The sequence below is a fragment of the Siniperca chuatsi genome, linkage group LG3, assembly GCF_020085105.1.
Source record: "Siniperca chuatsi isolate FFG_IHB_CAS linkage group LG3, ASM2008510v1, whole genome shotgun sequence".
Lineage (NCBI taxonomy): Eukaryota > Metazoa > Chordata > Actinopteri > Centrarchiformes > Sinipercidae > Siniperca > Siniperca chuatsi.
The window spans coordinates 17,724,212-17,744,030 of NC_058044.1; the positions used below are offsets into that span (position 1 = coordinate 17,724,212).

Below are 19,819 nucleotides of genomic sequence, written 5' to 3' on the forward strand. Positions count from 1 at the left end.
ATTATCGACTAATAGTTGCAGCTCTAATTATATGTACAATATATTAGAAAACACTGCCAGTGGAAGGGCATAACTTGGACTCACTCTGCACACACAAATACACACCGAACAATGAGTATAGGTGATATTTTACCAAAACAAATTTTTCACTGAAATTTTACCAAAGCTTCAAAAGCTTCAGATGAAAGCTATCCGAACACAAACCTATAAAATGTAATTTACATAAACTTACTCAAAGTTGTTTCAATTGGCTAGACTTAAAGGTGCCATATGTAAGATTCTGAGGTATTTTACGTATTAATGTTATGTATTAAGTGCCTTCTCTCTCCGCTTCCCCACAGTGTCAACAGTGTGTGACTGTGACACTAGCTAGCTAACGTAGCAAAATATTGTCTTGGGTGGATAACGTCAGCTAATTCATCCAGACTCCCTGGCTGCTAAATTGGTTGGCTTGCTGTTTGCAGGTTTCTTTGTCGGCTGGCATTGTGGGGCAGCCGGATACATGCAGCGTGGCTGGGTTGTAGCTGGCTGGCTAACGTTAGCGAGCAAGCAAGCTAATGTTATAGCAAGCAAAATACTATCTGAGTGGACATGTGATTTGGCTAGCTTGCCAAAGTACTTCACCAGCTAATGTGATCCATGATACTAACTTATGTATTCAGACAAACAGTGTTGGTTTTAGCCAACAATAAATTATGTAATGGTACAAAGCAAAAGTGTATAACGATTGCTTTCTTGGGGTTGGCCATCTGGATGTGGCTTGGCTGTGCGGTGTGGGTCTGGCATTGGTTGCTTCGTGGTGTTAGCTGATTGGATGATTTGCAAAGGGCAAGCTAGTTAGTATCGTGGAGCCAATGGTCCAAATAAATTATAGGAACATTACAGACAGTAATGTTATCCTGAATATGACTGTAAATAATTTTCTAGCATTCAGTCTTGTGTATGTCACTTTTGGTCGATACCCAGGATGATACTTGCTCGCGCCTACGGAGTGCGAGCATCAGGATGCTAACTGTAGTTCACTTAACAGCCAACAGTGTCATTATCAACAAGGGTTTTCTGAAAGTTACATATAGAACCTTTAACATTAATTAACCCATTTACTTGATTGGCTGCCTGAAAATCAGATTGAAATGCTATCTTGTTTCACATTTAGTGACTATGTATTCATGTTAGCCAAACTCTGTTTGAGAGGGGTGATTACTGTATTTAGTTTTGTTTTGTCCTAACCAATAAGTAGCGATTGACGCATGCATCCCACCGACAGTTTTCAGCTGACATGTAAGCTGGCATGTGTGGACAAAAAAAGAAATCTTTCAGGTCCAATTCTGTGTCTGATCCAGATGAGTTTTATTCACTGCACAGTTTCTGGCCAGGATTATATTCAGGGTTACAGGAAACAATGGGCTAAACAAGTCTGAGAGACTCAACTCACAAGAAGGTTCAAGTTAGCTTCTCGAGGTCTATACAGAGAATGGAAATGACATTTGTCTCATAGCCTCATGTTAAACAATTGGATGAAAGGAAGAGCACTGGGGTTCATTTGGGAAACTTCACACCTTAATTAACACTAAACTGATAAAGGAAACTTATTTCCCAGAAAGGGAAATACACTCTGTTACACATGCTGGTTCTGTTCTGAATTTACAAATGACTGTCTGGAGAGAAACCCTTATTTATTAACAATTGGATAAGTAAAATATTAGAACCATAATTCTGTTTCCACACGTTAGAGGTTGCCAGAAAGAGTTAACTTAACATTTTTCACAATAAGGCTTCAACTAACGATTTTTTTCCGTTATCGATTAATTTGCCAATTATTTTCACTACTAAGCAAATAACTGATTAATTGTTTATTACAAAAAATTAAAAGAAATGTCTAAGTCCATAGTGACATCTACAGTTTGCTTGTTTTGTCCAAACAACAGTCCTGAAGATGTTGAACTTACAACGACCTGTACCGCTGTGATGATCTCATCAACACTTTGATGTTGCTGTTTCTGTTGTTGTTTCATGGACGTAGCTAGGTAGCTAACCAGCTATGTAGGAAGATGGCATCCCTGTTCTTAAACAAAACTATAAAGCTCTGATTGGTTGATTGTTCCTCCAACTGGGGGAAACAACTCTCAATGAGCACACCACCAAACATATTTGAATCCCTGAACAAACTGATGATGTAGGTTGTGATTCAGAGGTCTGAAACAAGGCTGATTTGTGAGATGGTCACATTGGCTGATTTGTGGTGGATTAACTCTGTAACGTTTGTTTGTGTTCATTTCATGTAAAAATGTATTAGACCTTTTTGGTAAATGGCTTTCTGGCTCTTCACGGACAGGAACAAATGACTTCCACATAAGGTTGTCTTTTTAAATGCAAAAAAACTGAGCTTCCACATCTTCTGAAAAGCAATAAATCAGCTGACTTTGGAGTCTTATTTGTATGAGACTGTAGCAGGTCACACATCTTCTGTATCAGTGGCCAGCACATTTAGGTTTGTAATCTCCCTGGGATGTTCATCACCAACTGTGCTGTTCAAATATGCAGCAGACATGAGCCACCAACCAATTGCACAGATCTACTTCCTATTTTCTAGTACTTGATGTAAAGGAGGTCTGGCTTTGCAGAGCTACTGTTCAGCTCTCTGTATTGTGTGTAAGAGAGAAAAGGAATGTATCACTTGCTGTATAATGGCTAACACGATGAAATATTATTTTCAGGTATTGTGTCCACTCAGTCATTGATGGAGGATGAATCACATTCATATTATTCCCCGTTTACACTTGCATTTTCCCTCCGCATAGCAAAAATGCAAAAAATGTCGAATGACATTTTATATCTTATACACAAGCAGTGGCTTTGAAGGGTGAGAATGTAAGCTTTGAGCCGGTGCTTGCCGGAGAGCGTTGGCTTACTTTGATGCAGAACAGAAGAGGGGAAAAAAAGGGAAAGAGAGGGAGATTAGAGAGAAAAGCCGAGAGAGAAAGATGTGGTATAAAGATAGAGTGTAAAACAGAGAGGGAGAGACGGTGAGGAATCCACAGAAACAGTAAGAAAATAAGAGAAAGGCAGCCAAAAGAGAGACAGGCAGCCCATATACAGTAAAGCTGAACATTGTGAGTCTGGCACTTTACGCTAGTGTGTGTTGAATAAACAGGACTGTGTGTGATAACACTCTGCAGGGGCTAACAGCTGCAGTGTCACATCACCTCTTGCCTTCGCCCTGGTACATTCAGCCTCGGCTAGTGCACACTCATACGACAAGCAAACCTGCCTCTTCACAACTATAGCTCTCTCAAAAGGTGTTGTGTGATAAGATATCAATTAAGATGAAAATAATAATCAGATTTCCTCTTCATCCTGTCCAAACACACTCTCATAATACTTAGTGTGAAAATACCTCTGCAGTAGCTGACACTGACTGTATTTCAGGCTTTTTCGTGCAAATCCCTTGTACTAAATATAGAAAGTAGCCCCTGGGTTTGAAAACCACTAATATTTAGTACATGAGGTATTATGTGGTATTCTCATTTTATAACTCCATCATTGTCATTGTTTAGCTGTTTCAGCAACAGTTTGGAGACTCAGTTCTCTGCAGAGTGACAGCTTGACAGCTCCATCGGCTCGCAAATGTGTAACAACGGTGTCCAGACGAATGATGGAACACACTGCACACACTGTATGTTTTCCACCTGAGAAGAATTAAGCAAAGCGAGGCTTCGAGTGTACACTCATCGTCCACGGATGTTGTAAACTGCCGCAGGAGGCCTGAGTGCTGTGCAGTGTGTAGTGTTGAGAACCAGGCCAAGGCTGATTAGAGAAGAGAGTGAGTGAACCAGTGCCAGTGAAGGTGCCACTCAGTGGGTGTCACTCTCACCATAGATAAAGACCACTGAGCCGCATGTGTCAGTCCCTGCTACTGGAGAGACTCGCCAGCTGTCACCAATAGAAATTACTTCTCGCTCTTCATCACTAACACACACAGGCCGGGGCGTACGAACACACGTGGCGAGGCAAAAAGCAAAAAAACATGCAGAAACATGTAGACACACATTCAGACGTAAGATATGTTTTCATTCCAAAATGTTTTAAGTAATTTCTAAAATTTTGGCAAAATAAAATGAGAATCAGTGCTTGTTTCCAAACTACTTGCATAATTATTCGGCATTAGCTCAGGTGGTAGAGTGGGTTGGTCATTAATTGTAGGGTTGGTAATTCAATCCCTGATTCTTCCTGTCCACATGTTCAAGTGTCCCTGCGCAAGACGATGAACCCGAAATTGCCCCCAGAAAAAATTACACTTTGGACAAAAGCATCTGCCAAATTAATGCAATGTAATGTATTTGAACCTTAGTAACTGGCATTTCATTGCTGCTTCCCAGCTATGATGGGATTTTTTTGTTTTTATATTCTGGAACATTGGGGCTTTGGGGGGGTGTTGAGTGGCATCCTGACATGAATTCTTTGGGATGCAGTAGAAGAAGAAGAAGAAGCTGGTACCACAGTGTCAAAGCATATTTGAAATCCATCAATCAGCCTAAATCACTATTTTTAACACTTCTTTTGATATTTTGAGTTTCTGACATTTCTACTGATAAATAGCTCTCAGCTATCTGCTCTAATAAATCAGCTAGGCTGATAGCTCAGTAGATATATTGGTATCAGTGCATATGACAGCAGATAAGTAACTTAAATAAAAAACAAATTTAGGGGACCATCTTTAAAAATGTTACATTGTGTGTCAATGTAAAAAATGGCTATGGGCTAATGTGTCATTATCAGATTTATTAAACTCTCAAAAACCCTGTATTGAAAATATACATACAAACAGGTGGATGGAAATCTACTATGTATCTCTACGCACCAATATGGACACATTCTGGAGGTGCACTTGGATTGTGTTGATGTAAGACCAAAACTTCACTTCTGCACCAAACTGTGTCTTTCCCCTGCTTCCTCCATTGCTTCTCTCTCTCTTTTCTTATCCCAGTCCCAGCAAATGGAGGCTCACTGATGAATGTAAATGACTGCCCTCCCCAGCTCCATGCAATTAGAACAAACTCAACCTTTCTGCCTGTTTGGGATTAAATACCCACAAGTCAGCCGTCTCTCTCCGTATTTATGAGCACTTCCTCAGCCTGATGCAAAACCATGAAAACCACCACATTATGTGACAGTTTGATTGTTTTGCACCAGCTCTTGTCTTTGTATCTTTTATCTCTCACTGACTGTTTTTTCTCTCTGTATTCCCCAAACATAAAAAAAAACACTACACGATGAAGCTCAAAGTCATGAGCGATGGCACCAGAGGTCCCTCCAATATGTATAGCTTCAGAAAAAAATTAATTTAACATAGTGAGAGTTTGTTTTAAGTTTGAATCCCTAATGACACTGAATGGTCAAAACTGTAGGAGGGTCATCTTGAACTTTCTGAAGTAGCACTACCTTGAGGATGAGGCTTTGGAAGCTGTGACAATTAAATGTACATGAATAGTGTTCTTTAAGGGGGAAAACGACAGCAGAAAGTACTGTTACTGGTGTGTATTGTGTAATATGTATTAGATATGGCCTTAAGTATACTGCAGACTTTTCTGTACAACGGTTTTAATATTGAGCATCTAGGTTTCACTGGGTAAATGCTTTATGATATTATAACTGAGACATCTGTCAGCATTAATATGTTCAATCCCACTGGCAACCACTTGATGGTTTGATTTTAAACCAACACAGACAGCTGCTGTGATTGGCACATAAACAGAATAACACAGAACACAACAGTCCATCACTCAATCTGATCAATGCTTGTTTTCCAAAGGCCGTGGGAACAAATTCTTTGTCAGTCAGTGATCACAACAAATCCTTTAAACTAAACAACAAAATGCTGTTTGTCATTGCCTTTCAAAACAACATGTTTGAGCGTTTCCTAATCTGAAAAAATGATTCCTACAGCCACTGCTATACTTAAAGCTGCTATAATATATATATATAATATTTTTACATTAACAATCGTGTCAAATGACCACTTTAATGTGAAAGCCACAGAGAACTATTACCCGGCTCTTCTTTTGCAGCTGTTTTTAGTGAAAAAGCTTGGATAAACCCACTGTACCCTACATACATGTCATTCAATGTCACAAAAGGTTAATCTTGTTTCATTTGAATAATATGGCATCTTTACCTTACATAATAAGATTAGCTGAGTAATTAGGCCTCATATGCTGGAAAGTTAAAAGGCCAGATAGTTACTGCTGGTAGGGAGAAGTGAGGCTCCCAAAGCCTTCTGACAACCTGTTGTAACCGAGTGCAACGCAGAGAAGTCTCCTGTGATCTCCAAAATTACTCATCCTGTCCACGCACAGCACGGCCGCTGATAAAACGAACTCATTATAAGGAGAGAAAGAGAAAAGACAGAGGAAAACGGAGAGAAGAGGATTTGCAGCACATTTGAAGGGCACAATTAAAATTTAGAAATTTATCAGGAAAAAGTTTGGAGTGCGGAGGGAAAAAAGCTCATTGTGTGAGTGTAGACTGAATTCATGGGGCAGTGAGGGTTGGACCACATTCATAAACAGTTTAGGGTGTCGTTTCAGAGAACAATGCAATAAGGAAGTGAAAATGAGGAGTAGGAGTACAGAGATGGGAAAAGGTGAAAAAAAGGGTGTGATGAGGAGGTAGAAGGATATTAGCTTCACACCTTCTTAGACCTCAATCTGTCCCATCCTGGGAGCACTCTAAAAGGATACAGCACTGACGTGAAATATTTAGCTCCACAAACTTGCAAACTTAAACCTACTGTACAGTGCTCTCTGTTGCTGCTGCTGCTGTAAACATACTGTAAGACATGAGAACTGCATGGGCAATAATGAGCACAGATAAAGTCACTTCTTGTTGCGCATGACTGATTCAACTAAGATTTCAACGCATGACGAGAAGAAATGAGATGTGAAATTGCAACCAAGTGCTGTGAACATAACCATAAAAACACGAATCATGCTTTAGATGCAATGAGTGGATATTGTATTGCAAGAGCAGATATTGTGGAGAAAACAAATGAAAAAGGTTGTCAGTGAACATTTTGCTACTTGGCAGATAAGTTCATTAAACTTAAAAACATAATTGAGTGGCATTACAGTACGATTCTCTCAAAACATATTTTTTGTTAGTAATATATAAATAGAATTTTTAGGAGACACTAGAGAAACTGAGCTTCTACAGTCGGCTTTTTGAACTAAATCACTAAACACATCCCAAGAAAACTACCCCAGATGTTGTCACAGCTTTCACAAACTCTGTCTTCCAATCACTGACTGAAGGGTAGTTGTCGTTTCATGACATCACAGATTAGTGTGAACTGATTTTAGCTTTGAGAGACAGACGTTCATGTCTTCATATAGTACTTAGCTGTCAAAGACTGGAGAAAGACAGGAATGACACACAATAGAAGGAGTTTTATTTTAGGGCAGATTTTCTCCCTATCGCAGGCTCCATCTGTTGGACTTTTAAAGGGTTAAATGTATGGCAAAGCCAGGGAAACGGGAACATCAATCAAATGCAGACTACCATAGTATATCTCAAAGACAGAGTAGGTGAGAGAGAAATAAAGTGTGTTTAAAGCTCTAATAGGATGGGATCATTTTTACAGGGAGAGGATGGGAAAAGTAATCATCACTGGAGTATGTCTGTTATTTTAGTCCAGATCTGGTCAGTCTGATCATTTTATTCACTGTTCCTACAATGTAATCCTAACATGTCCAACAACATAATCTAAAAAAAGTTGTCTTGTCATAAATAAAATCTGTGAGCGACTGAAAACAACTACTGTGTTATTTAGACTTTAAGGAAGGGCTACCATCTCACACTGACAGCCTTGTTCAGACTTTTCTTTGCTTCTGTAAACAAGCCATATTGTTTCTGTTCAAGTGTATCACCATCAGTTGTGGAAGTTACATTTGACATACGGAGCATTTTTGTTGCAGTGACAACGCACAAATGGTGCAGACTCTCCGGGTCTGTGTCATTTCTGAGACTGATCATAGTGATCTCCTGTGCAAATTGGCTTTTCACATTACAGATGTTCTGCGTTAATGATCACGTTCCACACATTTTCAAATGAATCCTGTCTAAATAGGACTTAAGAATGAGAGTGACAGAAGCAAGAACACTGAAGAATAACATCAGATAACAGCTGCATGAGGTGCAATATGCACCTATGTTTATTATTGAAGTTTGTTTATTCTCTCGTCTTTTGGGATTGGACCTCATTGCAAAAGGTGGCATTACAGAGGCAGTCCGTTATCCCCTAATGTACACCCAGCAAGAATAATGGGATACATGGTGCATACAGGATGAAAGGAGGGGACTCATAAAACCACAAACTGGGAATGAAAACAATAGGATGAGAAAATAGAGTGCACCCTTGGCTCTAACAATAATGTCAGCTGCAACAGATAGCAAAACCTACGTATCAATGTACAGCTACCAGCTGGTCTAGCTAATGTCAAATAATGGCGGTCTAAGTGGGCAAATGAGTCTGTGAAATAATTTAATTTTGTGGTCATATCTGTCTCACACACAAGGCCTCACACACTTTTGCGCAAAAGATGACTATTTAAAGAGGGTGTATAATTGTAGCAATCAATCAAGGAGTGGTGAATCAGTTTTCACTGACAGACAGTACTATGTCTGTATAGAAAAAGGATTCTTTTCTAAAGCAGTACAATGGCAGTTTGTTCTTCTTATACACAGTATTTTGCCTTTCTTTCAACTGGAGAAATCACACCAAAAGAGAGCCACGACACAACGGTCCATTCATCCATGAGTTTTACTACTGACCACCTGACAGACAGTTTTTCACCCCAAGAGAGATTTATATTAAACAAGCAAGAACATTAAGCCCCCTGCATGGTTAAAAAAACGTGTAGAACAGTGTTGAATGGGGAGGGGTCAACTTTAAGAAGACCGTTCATGGGAAATGGAATCAGAATGATCTGTGCCTCTAGGTACTTTGTTTGCAGTGAAAACAACAGCTGTAATCTCCCAAAACACAGGCAAAGAGGCTATTATCATTGAACACCAGCATGCTCTACGTGTCCACACACATGCACGGACACACGTGCACAAAAGCACAAACACACACAGCTTAAGTCTCAACAATAGATCTGGAAGACCTCATTAGTCTCCAGAGCCCGAGTTGAGTGCGGGCCGGGGCCAACTCTGTCATCCTATTATGCCAATACCAACACATGGCACAGAGTGAATTAATGGCTAAATGGAAGCATGCAAATTGTTTGGTGCATAATGGGCCTACCTGCATCTGTCACTGATTCATTATAATGGGGTACTGGAAAGGAAAATAAAGCCAGAGTGCTGCGAGGTATCAGGTCAGTTTACTTGGCTGTGCCATCTCTACTGAGACTGCGAAGCATGTGGAATAATGCGGTTTAAAGATCAACTGCCATAAAAAGGACATGTGTGTATTTAATGTTGTTCTAAATGGAGAAATGAAGTGGTTTGCCCTACATACACGCCTGAAGTAATTGACTTCAGGAGAATTCAGAGCAGAATCGATTAGACATCATTTTGGACTGATAAGGAAGGGACTTCGCAACCTGAAGGGAATTGAGTTATTGATGAATAGTGAAAATCACTCTCTGGCTCTTTTGCAGATAAGCATGTGCACACACGGTTAAGTTCATACAACGTTCTGCCATGACCTCACACACACAGCTCTTAGCCTCTCCATCTGAGATTTCTCTCACTAATTTCTACACTCTTCAGTCTCCCGTATTCCTTTTATTTAGAATATAGATAGATAGATAAATATATTTTGTCCACAAAGATGGAAGATTGTCTTTAGCTCACAAGACATACAATCAGCACAAAAAGATCCCTATCAAAGGTGTTCTCAGATTAAACTACACACAATATATCCATCAAGGTCTCCCTTATGTGGAAGGTGCAGGTCTCGTGAGTGGCTTTCGCTTTGTCCCATTAACTATAAGTTCAGGTCAGAGGTATTCCAGTGCTAAATGAATTCACCCGCAATCCAGAAATTGCAATCTTAGGTTGGTCAGCAAAATCAGCAGACTGTAACTTTTTGAAGCTTGTAGCGATTCAATATGGGATATTAAGAATCCATACCACTGTTTAAATGATGGCTGACTGAAATAAATAGCCTTCTGCACACACAAAAACTTGATATGACGTATCTACAATTGTTTTCTCAATTAATCGTTTGGTCAATAAAGAGAAAAACAGCCTCACGTTAGAGAGGCTGGAACCTGAGAATGAGGCATTTTTGCTTACAAAAATACTTAAATGATTAATCTCTTATCAAAATTGCTGCTGATAAATTTTCTGTTGATCAACTACGCACTTAATCGACTAATCATTTCAGCTCTAATGTTTAATACTGTTTGTTTCTTGAAAATAACTGAATATTCTATATTGCGCTGAAAGTGAATGTGTAAGGGTATATATTAGATTCCTTATTGTCTTTGTTTTTATTTTTGTATTGGTGTCTGAATCCAGTTTCTACCTACACAGTACAGTTAAAGGAATAGTAGTTAAACACAGACTCTTGCCTTGTCAAGGGTTTAGGGTAGGCCAATGTGTGAAATGAAACAATGAGACATATGGGATAACTTGTAATTTGATAAGATTGCTTGTTATGAAGTAACTCTTTTTTGTAATCTTTTTTTTCTTTTACCGCCATTTCTTCCTTCTCTTTGTGTGTGGTATAAATGTGCAACTAATGATTATTTTCATTATCAACACATTTTCTAATTGTTTTCTTGATTAGTCAATGAATGTCGTTTGGTCTATAAAATGTCAGAAAATAGTGAAAATTTAAATTTCCCAGAGCCCCAAGTCTTACAATAGCTTGTTTTGTCCCAAGAGTTTAAAATCCAAAGATATTCAATTTAAAAACATAGGAGACAAAAAAAAAATACAGCAAATATTTGCATTTGAAGAGCTGGAACCATAGATTATCAAAGTTGCTGCCGATGCATTTTCTGACTAATTACTAATTATTTCAGCTCTAGTATTGTATATTAGTTTTTTATTATTTAAGTGTGGCTATGGGTATGGATGTCAGGATGCAGGGTTTTGTTATGTTTTCATGTTTTTCATGGGTTGTGTGAGTGAAAATCTATAAATAAAACATTAGAAAACACAGAAACTGCGACAGCAGCACTAAAAATCACTACTTTACAACAGTGAAATGCAATTCACCTCTTCATCCTTCCCTCAAGTCTCAACACCCTATTTCCCCTGTGTTTCCACCTCTGTGTTTACGCTTTAATCTATTCATTCATCTATTCAAAACCTCACCGCCATCCATGACTAGGGCATTATCCCTTTTCTCGTCTAGCACTGCTTTTGTCAGACTCAGAAATAATCATTTATTTTCTCTGTCCCTCTCTAACTGCTTTTATGTAGAGAGAAATATATAAGCAAGTGGTTGCCATGCCAACCGTGTCCACTGCATTCAACCTCTCGTTCTGTGTGTGTGTGTGCGTGTGTGTGTGGCTGACAGAGAACATGCCTAACAGAGGAAGAATAAAGGTTTAAGGAGAACAAGCCAAGTGAATGGTCATCACTGAGAGAGGGGTAATACAAAGATTTCCTCAAAAACAGTGTTAAACATTAAATGATGTCTTACGCAGGTAGCCTCCCCCTCCCTCCATCTTTTCTCTCATGCTGTTTTCCCTCAGCAGTGCTTTTACATGTCTGGTACACTCTTATCTACGCTTTCCCTCTTGTCACTCTCAGTTTGTGCCCTCTGTCTCTCTGTCAGCTGCAAAATGTGGTAATTATATGTTGAGCAAAATCCTCTTCCTCCTTTACACCTACACAAGTCGTGTTATTTCATAACCTTCACCCCCCACCCCCCTCTCTCTGATTTCTTCATTCTCTTGTTCTCTACTTCTTTATCGCTACAGTATCATCACTCCATTGTTCTTTTCCTCCCCTTTTCTATCATCTCTGCCTCCATCAAGTTCTTTGTCCACTATTGGATTTTTGTAAAAGAGCGTAAGAAAAGGCCTTGTAGGCTTATTGAGTGTTTCTGAACCTGACACACAGCCTCAAGACCACTGGAGGGATCGCCTTGCTGCAGGGACATTAAGACAATTCTCCTTAAATTGGAGCTTTTTATTTGATTCTTTCTTGATTCAGGTTGAGAGATAGCCTTGATTTAAATATTCTGTGAAGCAACAAATAAAGATAGATCTGATTTCCAGATTATAAAGATTAAGTCTGCTTTAAGGCTCCAAAAAGTTGCTTATTACTAACCTTAATCGCTGAAATTTATCAAACATAACGAGTTTTACTAATTAGAGCATTTAGTAAGCTGGTAGTGACACTGGTAAATATGTTTGTTGAGATACGTGTCTTCACATTACACTTGAATGACATTAATGTGAAAGCTTTAACTACAATATTTGCAAGAAATCACTTTGTCTAATTATTATGCAGATGTGTGCAGCAAGATCCTCCAAAATCTAATCAGATCCGGTGCTCTACAGGAGTAAACTGCAGGGTAAGTTTCTGCCATATTTTAGTTTGTGCTTGAGATATTTTGTTCAGAAGAAAGCCTTTGTTCAATAATAAATGTCTCATGACAACACAAAGTCCTCTGTAACATGTACCATGGTGACTGGACAATGTAAAACCGTCAATGGTCGATATACTGCAAACAGACAGTCCTGCAGTGTTTCAATTATACAAACCAAGGAGTTTGTGCTTTGTGAAAAATCATATAGGATTTTTTTGTTGGAAGCCAGTAGTCCACTTGGATTTCTATAGGTTTCTTTAACAAACTGCCTTTAACATTATAAACAAGCTGTGAAGGAATATGCATGCTATCACTAGCACATATTACACATTTTGCTACTTTTGCACAGCAATATTTACAAAATTTTTAGCCAATACGTTTTCACTCTGTGTACGGTGTGTTGTTTTTAGTTGTTTATGAACCAAAGACAAATTTTTGTGTTATTTTGAATCTGAATTACTTTTCACTCTTTTTTATAATTGCTGTAATTTAATTTAAATGTTTTTAGTTTAGAGATTAAGATGGTGGAGTACACTGAAGTTAAATATCTCTTTGTAAAGTATTGTGATAAAAAATGTTATATGTAAAATATACAATAAATAATATATGTAAGGTACACTTACTACTTTTTCCAAAGCGTTCAACCACATGAGATGGGGCTAAAATCTCTGGAAAAAGTTAATAAGCTGAAGTGAAGAAAGAACTTTCACGCAGTTATAAAGAGTATTTTGAACCTGCTCAACCTATAACAATTAAACTTAATTAAATATCCCTTGAAAACCAAACATACAGTACGTTACCAATGTCATTACTCATACCAAAAAGGCAACTGCAGAGAATCTCTATTGTACGTCCCATTTTCTCCAAGATGCATCAAAAAGCTAACAAAAATCCAACCTCAGCATTGTATGGATTCCATCATTCTTCTGTGAGGGACTTAAACACTGCTAAGCCTGTTAACACAACATTATTTAAAGATAATTTCAAAGCCATTGTTCCATTTCTGGATCATAGATTCTCCTTGTGCATTCTCCGAGTTTAGTCGACTCGCTGTCAGGAGCTTCAACGTGACATCAGGCTCACAGAGGAGGTCAATTAACAGCAAAATCAATCAGCAGAGAGGCTGGGTTAGAATGAGAAGCAGCACTTAATGGTGAGAGGCTCATGCATCTTTAAAAAAGTGTGAGAGAAATTTTTCATTTCCATTTCCTCATTATCTTAAAGGAACAAAAAAAACCTCATACTAAATATCCTAAATTAAACCATTAGATTATCTTAGAAATAAAAGATTCAGCTATTTGTTTTCTGTCGGTGAACCTTGATTAAAGCTGTTGCAGTTAACATGATTTTTCAGGTTTTTGAAGGTGGCTGTTGAATTTAATCCAGGTGTTATATTCTCAATGCTAAGTATTTTAAAATAAGATATGGAAATCACATCCAAGAAACATTATTGTAATTATTACTGGATGAAGAAGCAACCAATTTTTAAAAAGATGTTTATTCCTGCTTCACTACTCGCTATCAATATATCAAATTGTTGATGTACAGTTCACAAATCAATGTATTTCTTTTTTGTTGTGTCCCGCCCCCCAAAAAGCAAACAACACATTTTCCTACCTTGGCAGCCATGACCATGGAGGAGCCTCCCCTGATGCCCAGGATTGGGATGTGTGTCTGGGCAGAGATGAAATCCAGGATCTGTGCGATGGCCTCCTGGTCCGTGTCGTCGCCGAACACTACACCTTGCAGAGAGTTCCTTGTCATTTGTGCGCAGATCCGATTGATGATACTCTTGGGGTCGGTCTCATTCATGGTGACCACCTCGACTTTGGGAGGGTAAGGGATGTGGAGGAAGTCCTCTTTCTCAAGTCCAACTCCCAGGGCTACTTCACTAGAGTTGCCCACCAGGATGACAGCAATACTGAGTGAGCTGATCAGTTTGGGACTGATTGGGGGAAGAGCCGGTAAGCCAGGAGAGTACTGAGGAGGGATGACAACACCCCTCTGGGTGCCGCCTCCCCGCTGGCCACCTTGTCCCCCTGGGGCACCTCCAGGCCCTGTCCCTGGACCTCCACCCCTGCGAGACTCGCAGATGGGCAAGAGGAGTATGGAGACGAGGAGCAGAGAGAAAGACAAGGAGAGGAAGGGCAGGGTCAGCCGAGACTGAGAATAAGGATGATGAGAGGGCTGGTCTGGAGGAGGAGGAGGAGGATGGGGGGAGGAGGAGGGGAAGACGAAGCGCTTGTCCTGAAGACGGGAGGGAGAAGGGTGGAGGCTGACAAGCATTGTGGAGGAGTGTAAATGCCGTCCCTGAAGAGGGAAAGAGAGACAAAGAAAAATGATGTAGCACTTCAGATATGACCAAAAGTGAAAAACATTAAAACATTAATTTCCACAAACAGCTAAGTGTAAAAATCTCCAATATATCAGAGATATATCCATATAGGTTTGTATTGTAGGTTGGACGATAAATAACAAAGAATTGCAGAAAAGAAATGCCAAAGATATGTTTGTTGTGATTTAGAAACAGCATCACCGTTACATAGTTTGCCTTTTCAGTTTACTTTTTCAAATGTAAAATGTCCAGCTCAGTACATATGTTGGTCACAATTCTATAATAACAAAATATTAATGTCAGTATCTGCCTCAAAAATCCAGTATACCCATGGAAGATATAGTTGTGTTATTTTACACCTCTCCAGCAAGTCAAATACTCATCATTTTCATCTAAATTGTAGAGGGACTGTGGAGAAACTCATGCCACTTTTCAACCATCATTTTGAAATTTGGGGGAAAAGGTTGAGAGAAAAGGTTGTTACAACAAAGATGCACATCTGTAGAGTTTCTTCGTTTCTTCATACGAGTGGCTGCAAAAATATATCTACAACTGTCAAAACTGTCAACGGGAAAAGAAATAACATATGAAGCAAAAGCTAACCTTTGTATAAAAAAAGCTGGATGAAATGGTTGAACTATGTTAAATTAATCTCTTTCTCAATTGATAATCAGAGCTTGCTCTATTTTTTAATATATGTTCATGTGTAGATGAATTTATTAATTCTTTAATTTATTTTTCCTTTTTCTTCTCATCTGATGGATCCACACTGGGTAGGGCCCGTTTCACTAAATAAAAAAAATATTCTGTAACTACACCATCACTGTCGGCTTGATGTTATGGATAACACTAATAAAGAGTACTTTAAAAATCCAGTATTGGATCAGGATCTTAAAAATAACAGATGATTCAACCCCTTAATTGCCAAACTAAGTAACCCACATAGCTGGGTATCAAACCACACACTGAGAGAGGCCTGTAAGCTCTCATAGAGCATCAAGTGACAACGCCACATCCATTATACTGTGCTGTGACTTCCTTGGAGGAACCCTGTGGCACACATCAAAGAAAGAGCGGGAAAGAGGTAGTGAGTTGTGTGTGTGAGTGTGTGTGTGTGTGTGTTTTGAGAGAGTTGGGACAGCACTGGGTGCATTTTGACAGATTGACAGCCTCACAGCTTCATGGACTAGCTGCCAGGCTAAGTGACCATTAGACACTCAGGCCGGGCTCGACTGAGTCTCTCTCTCTCTCTCTTTTTTTGTCTCTCCCCCTCTCTCCCTCCCACACTACTTTTTCATTGCTTTTCTCCCTTTTACCCTCAAAACCTGTTTTCTTTCAGTTGCTCCCTCCAACCCCCTGAGATCCCTTCGCTGCTCTTTGAAGTCAACTGCAGACCTATTATTTACTATTATTGCTATTATTTACTGCTCCTCTATTAGCAGCCATACAAAGAGCAGTGGAGTAGAGTATAGAGGAGAAATGATGGAGGAAGGGGAGAGGGGAAAGAAAGTGAGAGAGAATGAGAGAGGCGGAGTGAAAGATGTAAGCAGAGGGAGGTGACAGGCTTGGAGAAACACAATTAGTCATAGCCTGATGTGAAAATTGTGGTTTCTTACTTGTGTGTGTATGTGTGCGCACGCACATACTAGTGTATCAGGAGTACAAATTTGGGCATATTTTCTGCAAAGATAAAGGCAAGGAATCTTAACGCGTATATAATCATGCTCATATTCTAAATTAAGCACAGAGGGGCACTTTAGGAGAGGGATAAATGAAGGGCAGAGTAAAAGGCTCATTCCTCTTCTTCGCTCACACAACACCTTTGCTAATCTTTTATTTATCAAGCACCCCGTGTGTTGTGGAGCTGATCCAGTCAGCACCAAAAACAAAAGTCCAAAGAAAACAGAGGAGAAAGAGAGGAGTTGTGAGGAGAGCTGAAATCTGACAGAGGTAGAAAACAGAAAGCAAGGATTAATCTGTGAAATAGGGCGAGCACAAAGAGAAGAGGCCGCACAGTGTGGAAAATCAGAAGAGGAGGAAATGTGATCTCCACATAAAAACAGTTTGTCTAAAAGGTCTAATTACCAGAGGTTTGTCAGGCTTAATTGCAGGTGCACATGCTAATTGTAAACGAGCTGAATTCTCCATGGGGGCACCACCGTGGAGCCAAGAGAGAGAGAGATGGAGAGAGAGAGAAGGAGGAGGAGGAAACGAGTGGGAGGAAGGCAGCAGAGAGAAGAGAAGAGAGAAGAGTGGGGCGAGGGAGAGAATAAATAGAGACATACACAAAAGAGATGGAGGTGGAGGAAGGAACAGCACTAAGAAACCCAGAGGAGGGAAGGAGTGAGGGAGGGAGGTGTGGAAGGGCACACAGCTGAAGAAAGATGAAAAAAGGACATGATTAGCACAGGATGATAAAAGAAGAGTCAAGGGTGGGGAGGAGGTTAAAGAAATAGAAAGAAAAAAAGGAAAGCTAAGCAAAGAGGAATGGTCTCAATCCACAGTGTGTTGAGAAAAAAAAGATGGAAATTCTGCAAAAGGCCTGATGAATCTGCTGAGAGGGGGCACATGGCTGGGCTGGGGCATTGGAGGGAAACTACTGGAAAAAAATCTTTAAAAATAATGCAAGAAGTGTGACAGTAAACGAGGGAGCAGAGAGAGATAGAGACCCATTCGGATATGTGTTTCTGTGTAACGGCAGTGCTCGGTTTCCATAGTAACAATTCAAGTATGCCTCCACATAACACCCTGATGGACAGGAAGATACACACAACTCGCACACTCGCACTAATTCATGCAGTACACTACATGCAGTGCGTGCCCTCTCCTAACAATACACAATTTACTTTTATCTAAGCTGGCGCATATTGCTGCGCCGACTCTCACTGACAAAAATAAAACGCTTGTAACATAAAATAAATAGCACGGTGCCTTCGCACAAACGTGTGCACGGACTCCCACATACACACATACGAGTTAAGTTAATGCACTCCTGCAGATAGAGATGATCCACTGCTCCGCCTTTTAGTGTACCTCACATTAAAAATGAATCTCCAAAAGGGCTACAGGCAAATAAACAGAAAGAACACGATGAAGGTAGCATCCAGCCAGCAAACACACTGAGCAGGAGCTGCTGTGACATTTGAACTACATCAGACCTACATACAACATCTCCACTCATTAACGGCCCACAATTAATAACATTTAAATGGAGTGTGTCAAGAGTGGATCATATACTCACAGCATAATAGAACAAAAGTAAACTATTTAACATCGCGTCAACGAATCCAAGTTGACACATGAATTTATGTGCTCTTGTGTGCCCATTATAGCACTTACACAGCAATTACAATAACATATGCAATGCAGGAAAAACATGGATAAGTGGCGATGAATACAAAACACCCACATGTGTGCATTGCTTGGTAATTTACTGCATACGTGTGTAACCTTCTACCCGGTGCTCCGATAAAGACGCACATGCTTGAACAATGAGCTGGCCGGGCAAATGGTTTGAACGTATGCACTGTAGGTCAAAACTGTTTGGGTCAGACGATGTCTGAGCCCTCCTGATGCGTATATGGTGTCTGTTTTTCCAACATGAAAAGACATGTGTGCCCTTACATATGCCCATACATGCACAAACACACACACACAATCAGGTTCATGTGCATACAGCAGGCTCTGGGTTGAGCTACATCATGCCAATAAGACAGAAGCATCAGTCATATCACACTTAACATTTACAGAGAGCATTGATCACAGAAGGCTGTCAAATGGCACAAACTACCAATAGAATAACCAGAGCTGCTTGAGACGCGTAACTGCACGCGCTCACACTCAAGGACTTCCAATGTGCCAATAAAGATTCCACATGAACCATGTTCCTTGATCAGCTCACCCCCGTCAATTCCCACAGTAATGAATATGTATGGACTTTAATGGTCAGATGTTTTCCCTGTGGATTACAGACTATAGTGTATTTACTGCAGAGGCTCCAAGCAGCAGGCTGATAGACATTCAAACTGAGTCTGCCACACTATTTAAAACACACGTAGGCCATCATTATCAGGCTCTACTATATCCCTGAAGACTTGATGTGGTGGGCTGCACTGTATAGCATTTTTAAAGGCATTGTGGATAACATAAGCTGACAGGCATATCTATTAAGGAGGCCATTTATATTCAGTGGGTGGTCAGGTAAGAGTGGTACTTTTGTCATCCCCACTAAAACACACATTGCATAAGACAAGATTCATAAATAATAACAAGTCATACTAAAACAGTGTACTTCAATCAATTATAAAAGGTATTTTAACACTACTATAGCTTCAATGTATGCGCATAGTGTGACCTGACAAGCATACAATAGAAAAATCTTTGAGAGTTGAGTGTTTTCATTTAATTTAAAGGTCTAGATATCTCCTGGAGAGAAAGCAGCATGTTTGACATTTCTTTTTACTATTACAACTGTAACATATTTCATCAATAATTAAAAAATGTACTTTATTTTTTAACTGGTTTTCCTACATATCCACCCCACATGTTTCCTATGATAACGTAAGACTACATTGGCTGTTCTTTATTTAAAAGACTAAACAAGTGACAAAATAAGGGCATTATCTTTGGCGTTAGCATGCGATTTAGAATAATCCTAGGGTAAAATGGTGTGTGGTCTTTATATTCAACATCTATCCAGCTGAAGGGCCCGTTTTAACAACACACCTAAAGTAACCTAAACATCACAGCAGAAAATCAGCAACTGTCTCACACATCTCAATGTCCAGAAGGGCCTCGAAAACACAGTAAGAAGCTGGTAAATTATTATGCAGGTGACCTTTGTGTACGATAAAAGGGAGCAGAGGAAAAGAAAATCACATTTTGTTGACTTTACAAAAGACAGAGTTCTCTGGGTTTAAGCAAAACAT

General features: G+C 39.6%; 1 protein-coding gene across 12 annotated transcripts in view; it reads right to left on the minus strand.

Moving 5' to 3' along the window:
• grin2bb (glutamate receptor, ionotropic, N-methyl D-aspartate 2B, genome duplicate b) overlaps positions 1-19,819 on the minus strand; it is a 95,820-nt gene that overhangs the window by 56,496 nt on the left and 19,505 nt on the right. For all 12 annotated transcript variants that reach the window (XM_044190546.1, XM_044190545.1, XM_044190540.1 and 9 more), the window contains one exon: positions 14,174-14,866. In XM_044190546.1, the coding sequence (XP_044046481.1) occupies positions 14,174-14,866 (693 nt within the window). The remainder of the gene's footprint in view (positions 1-14,173; positions 14,867-19,819) is intronic.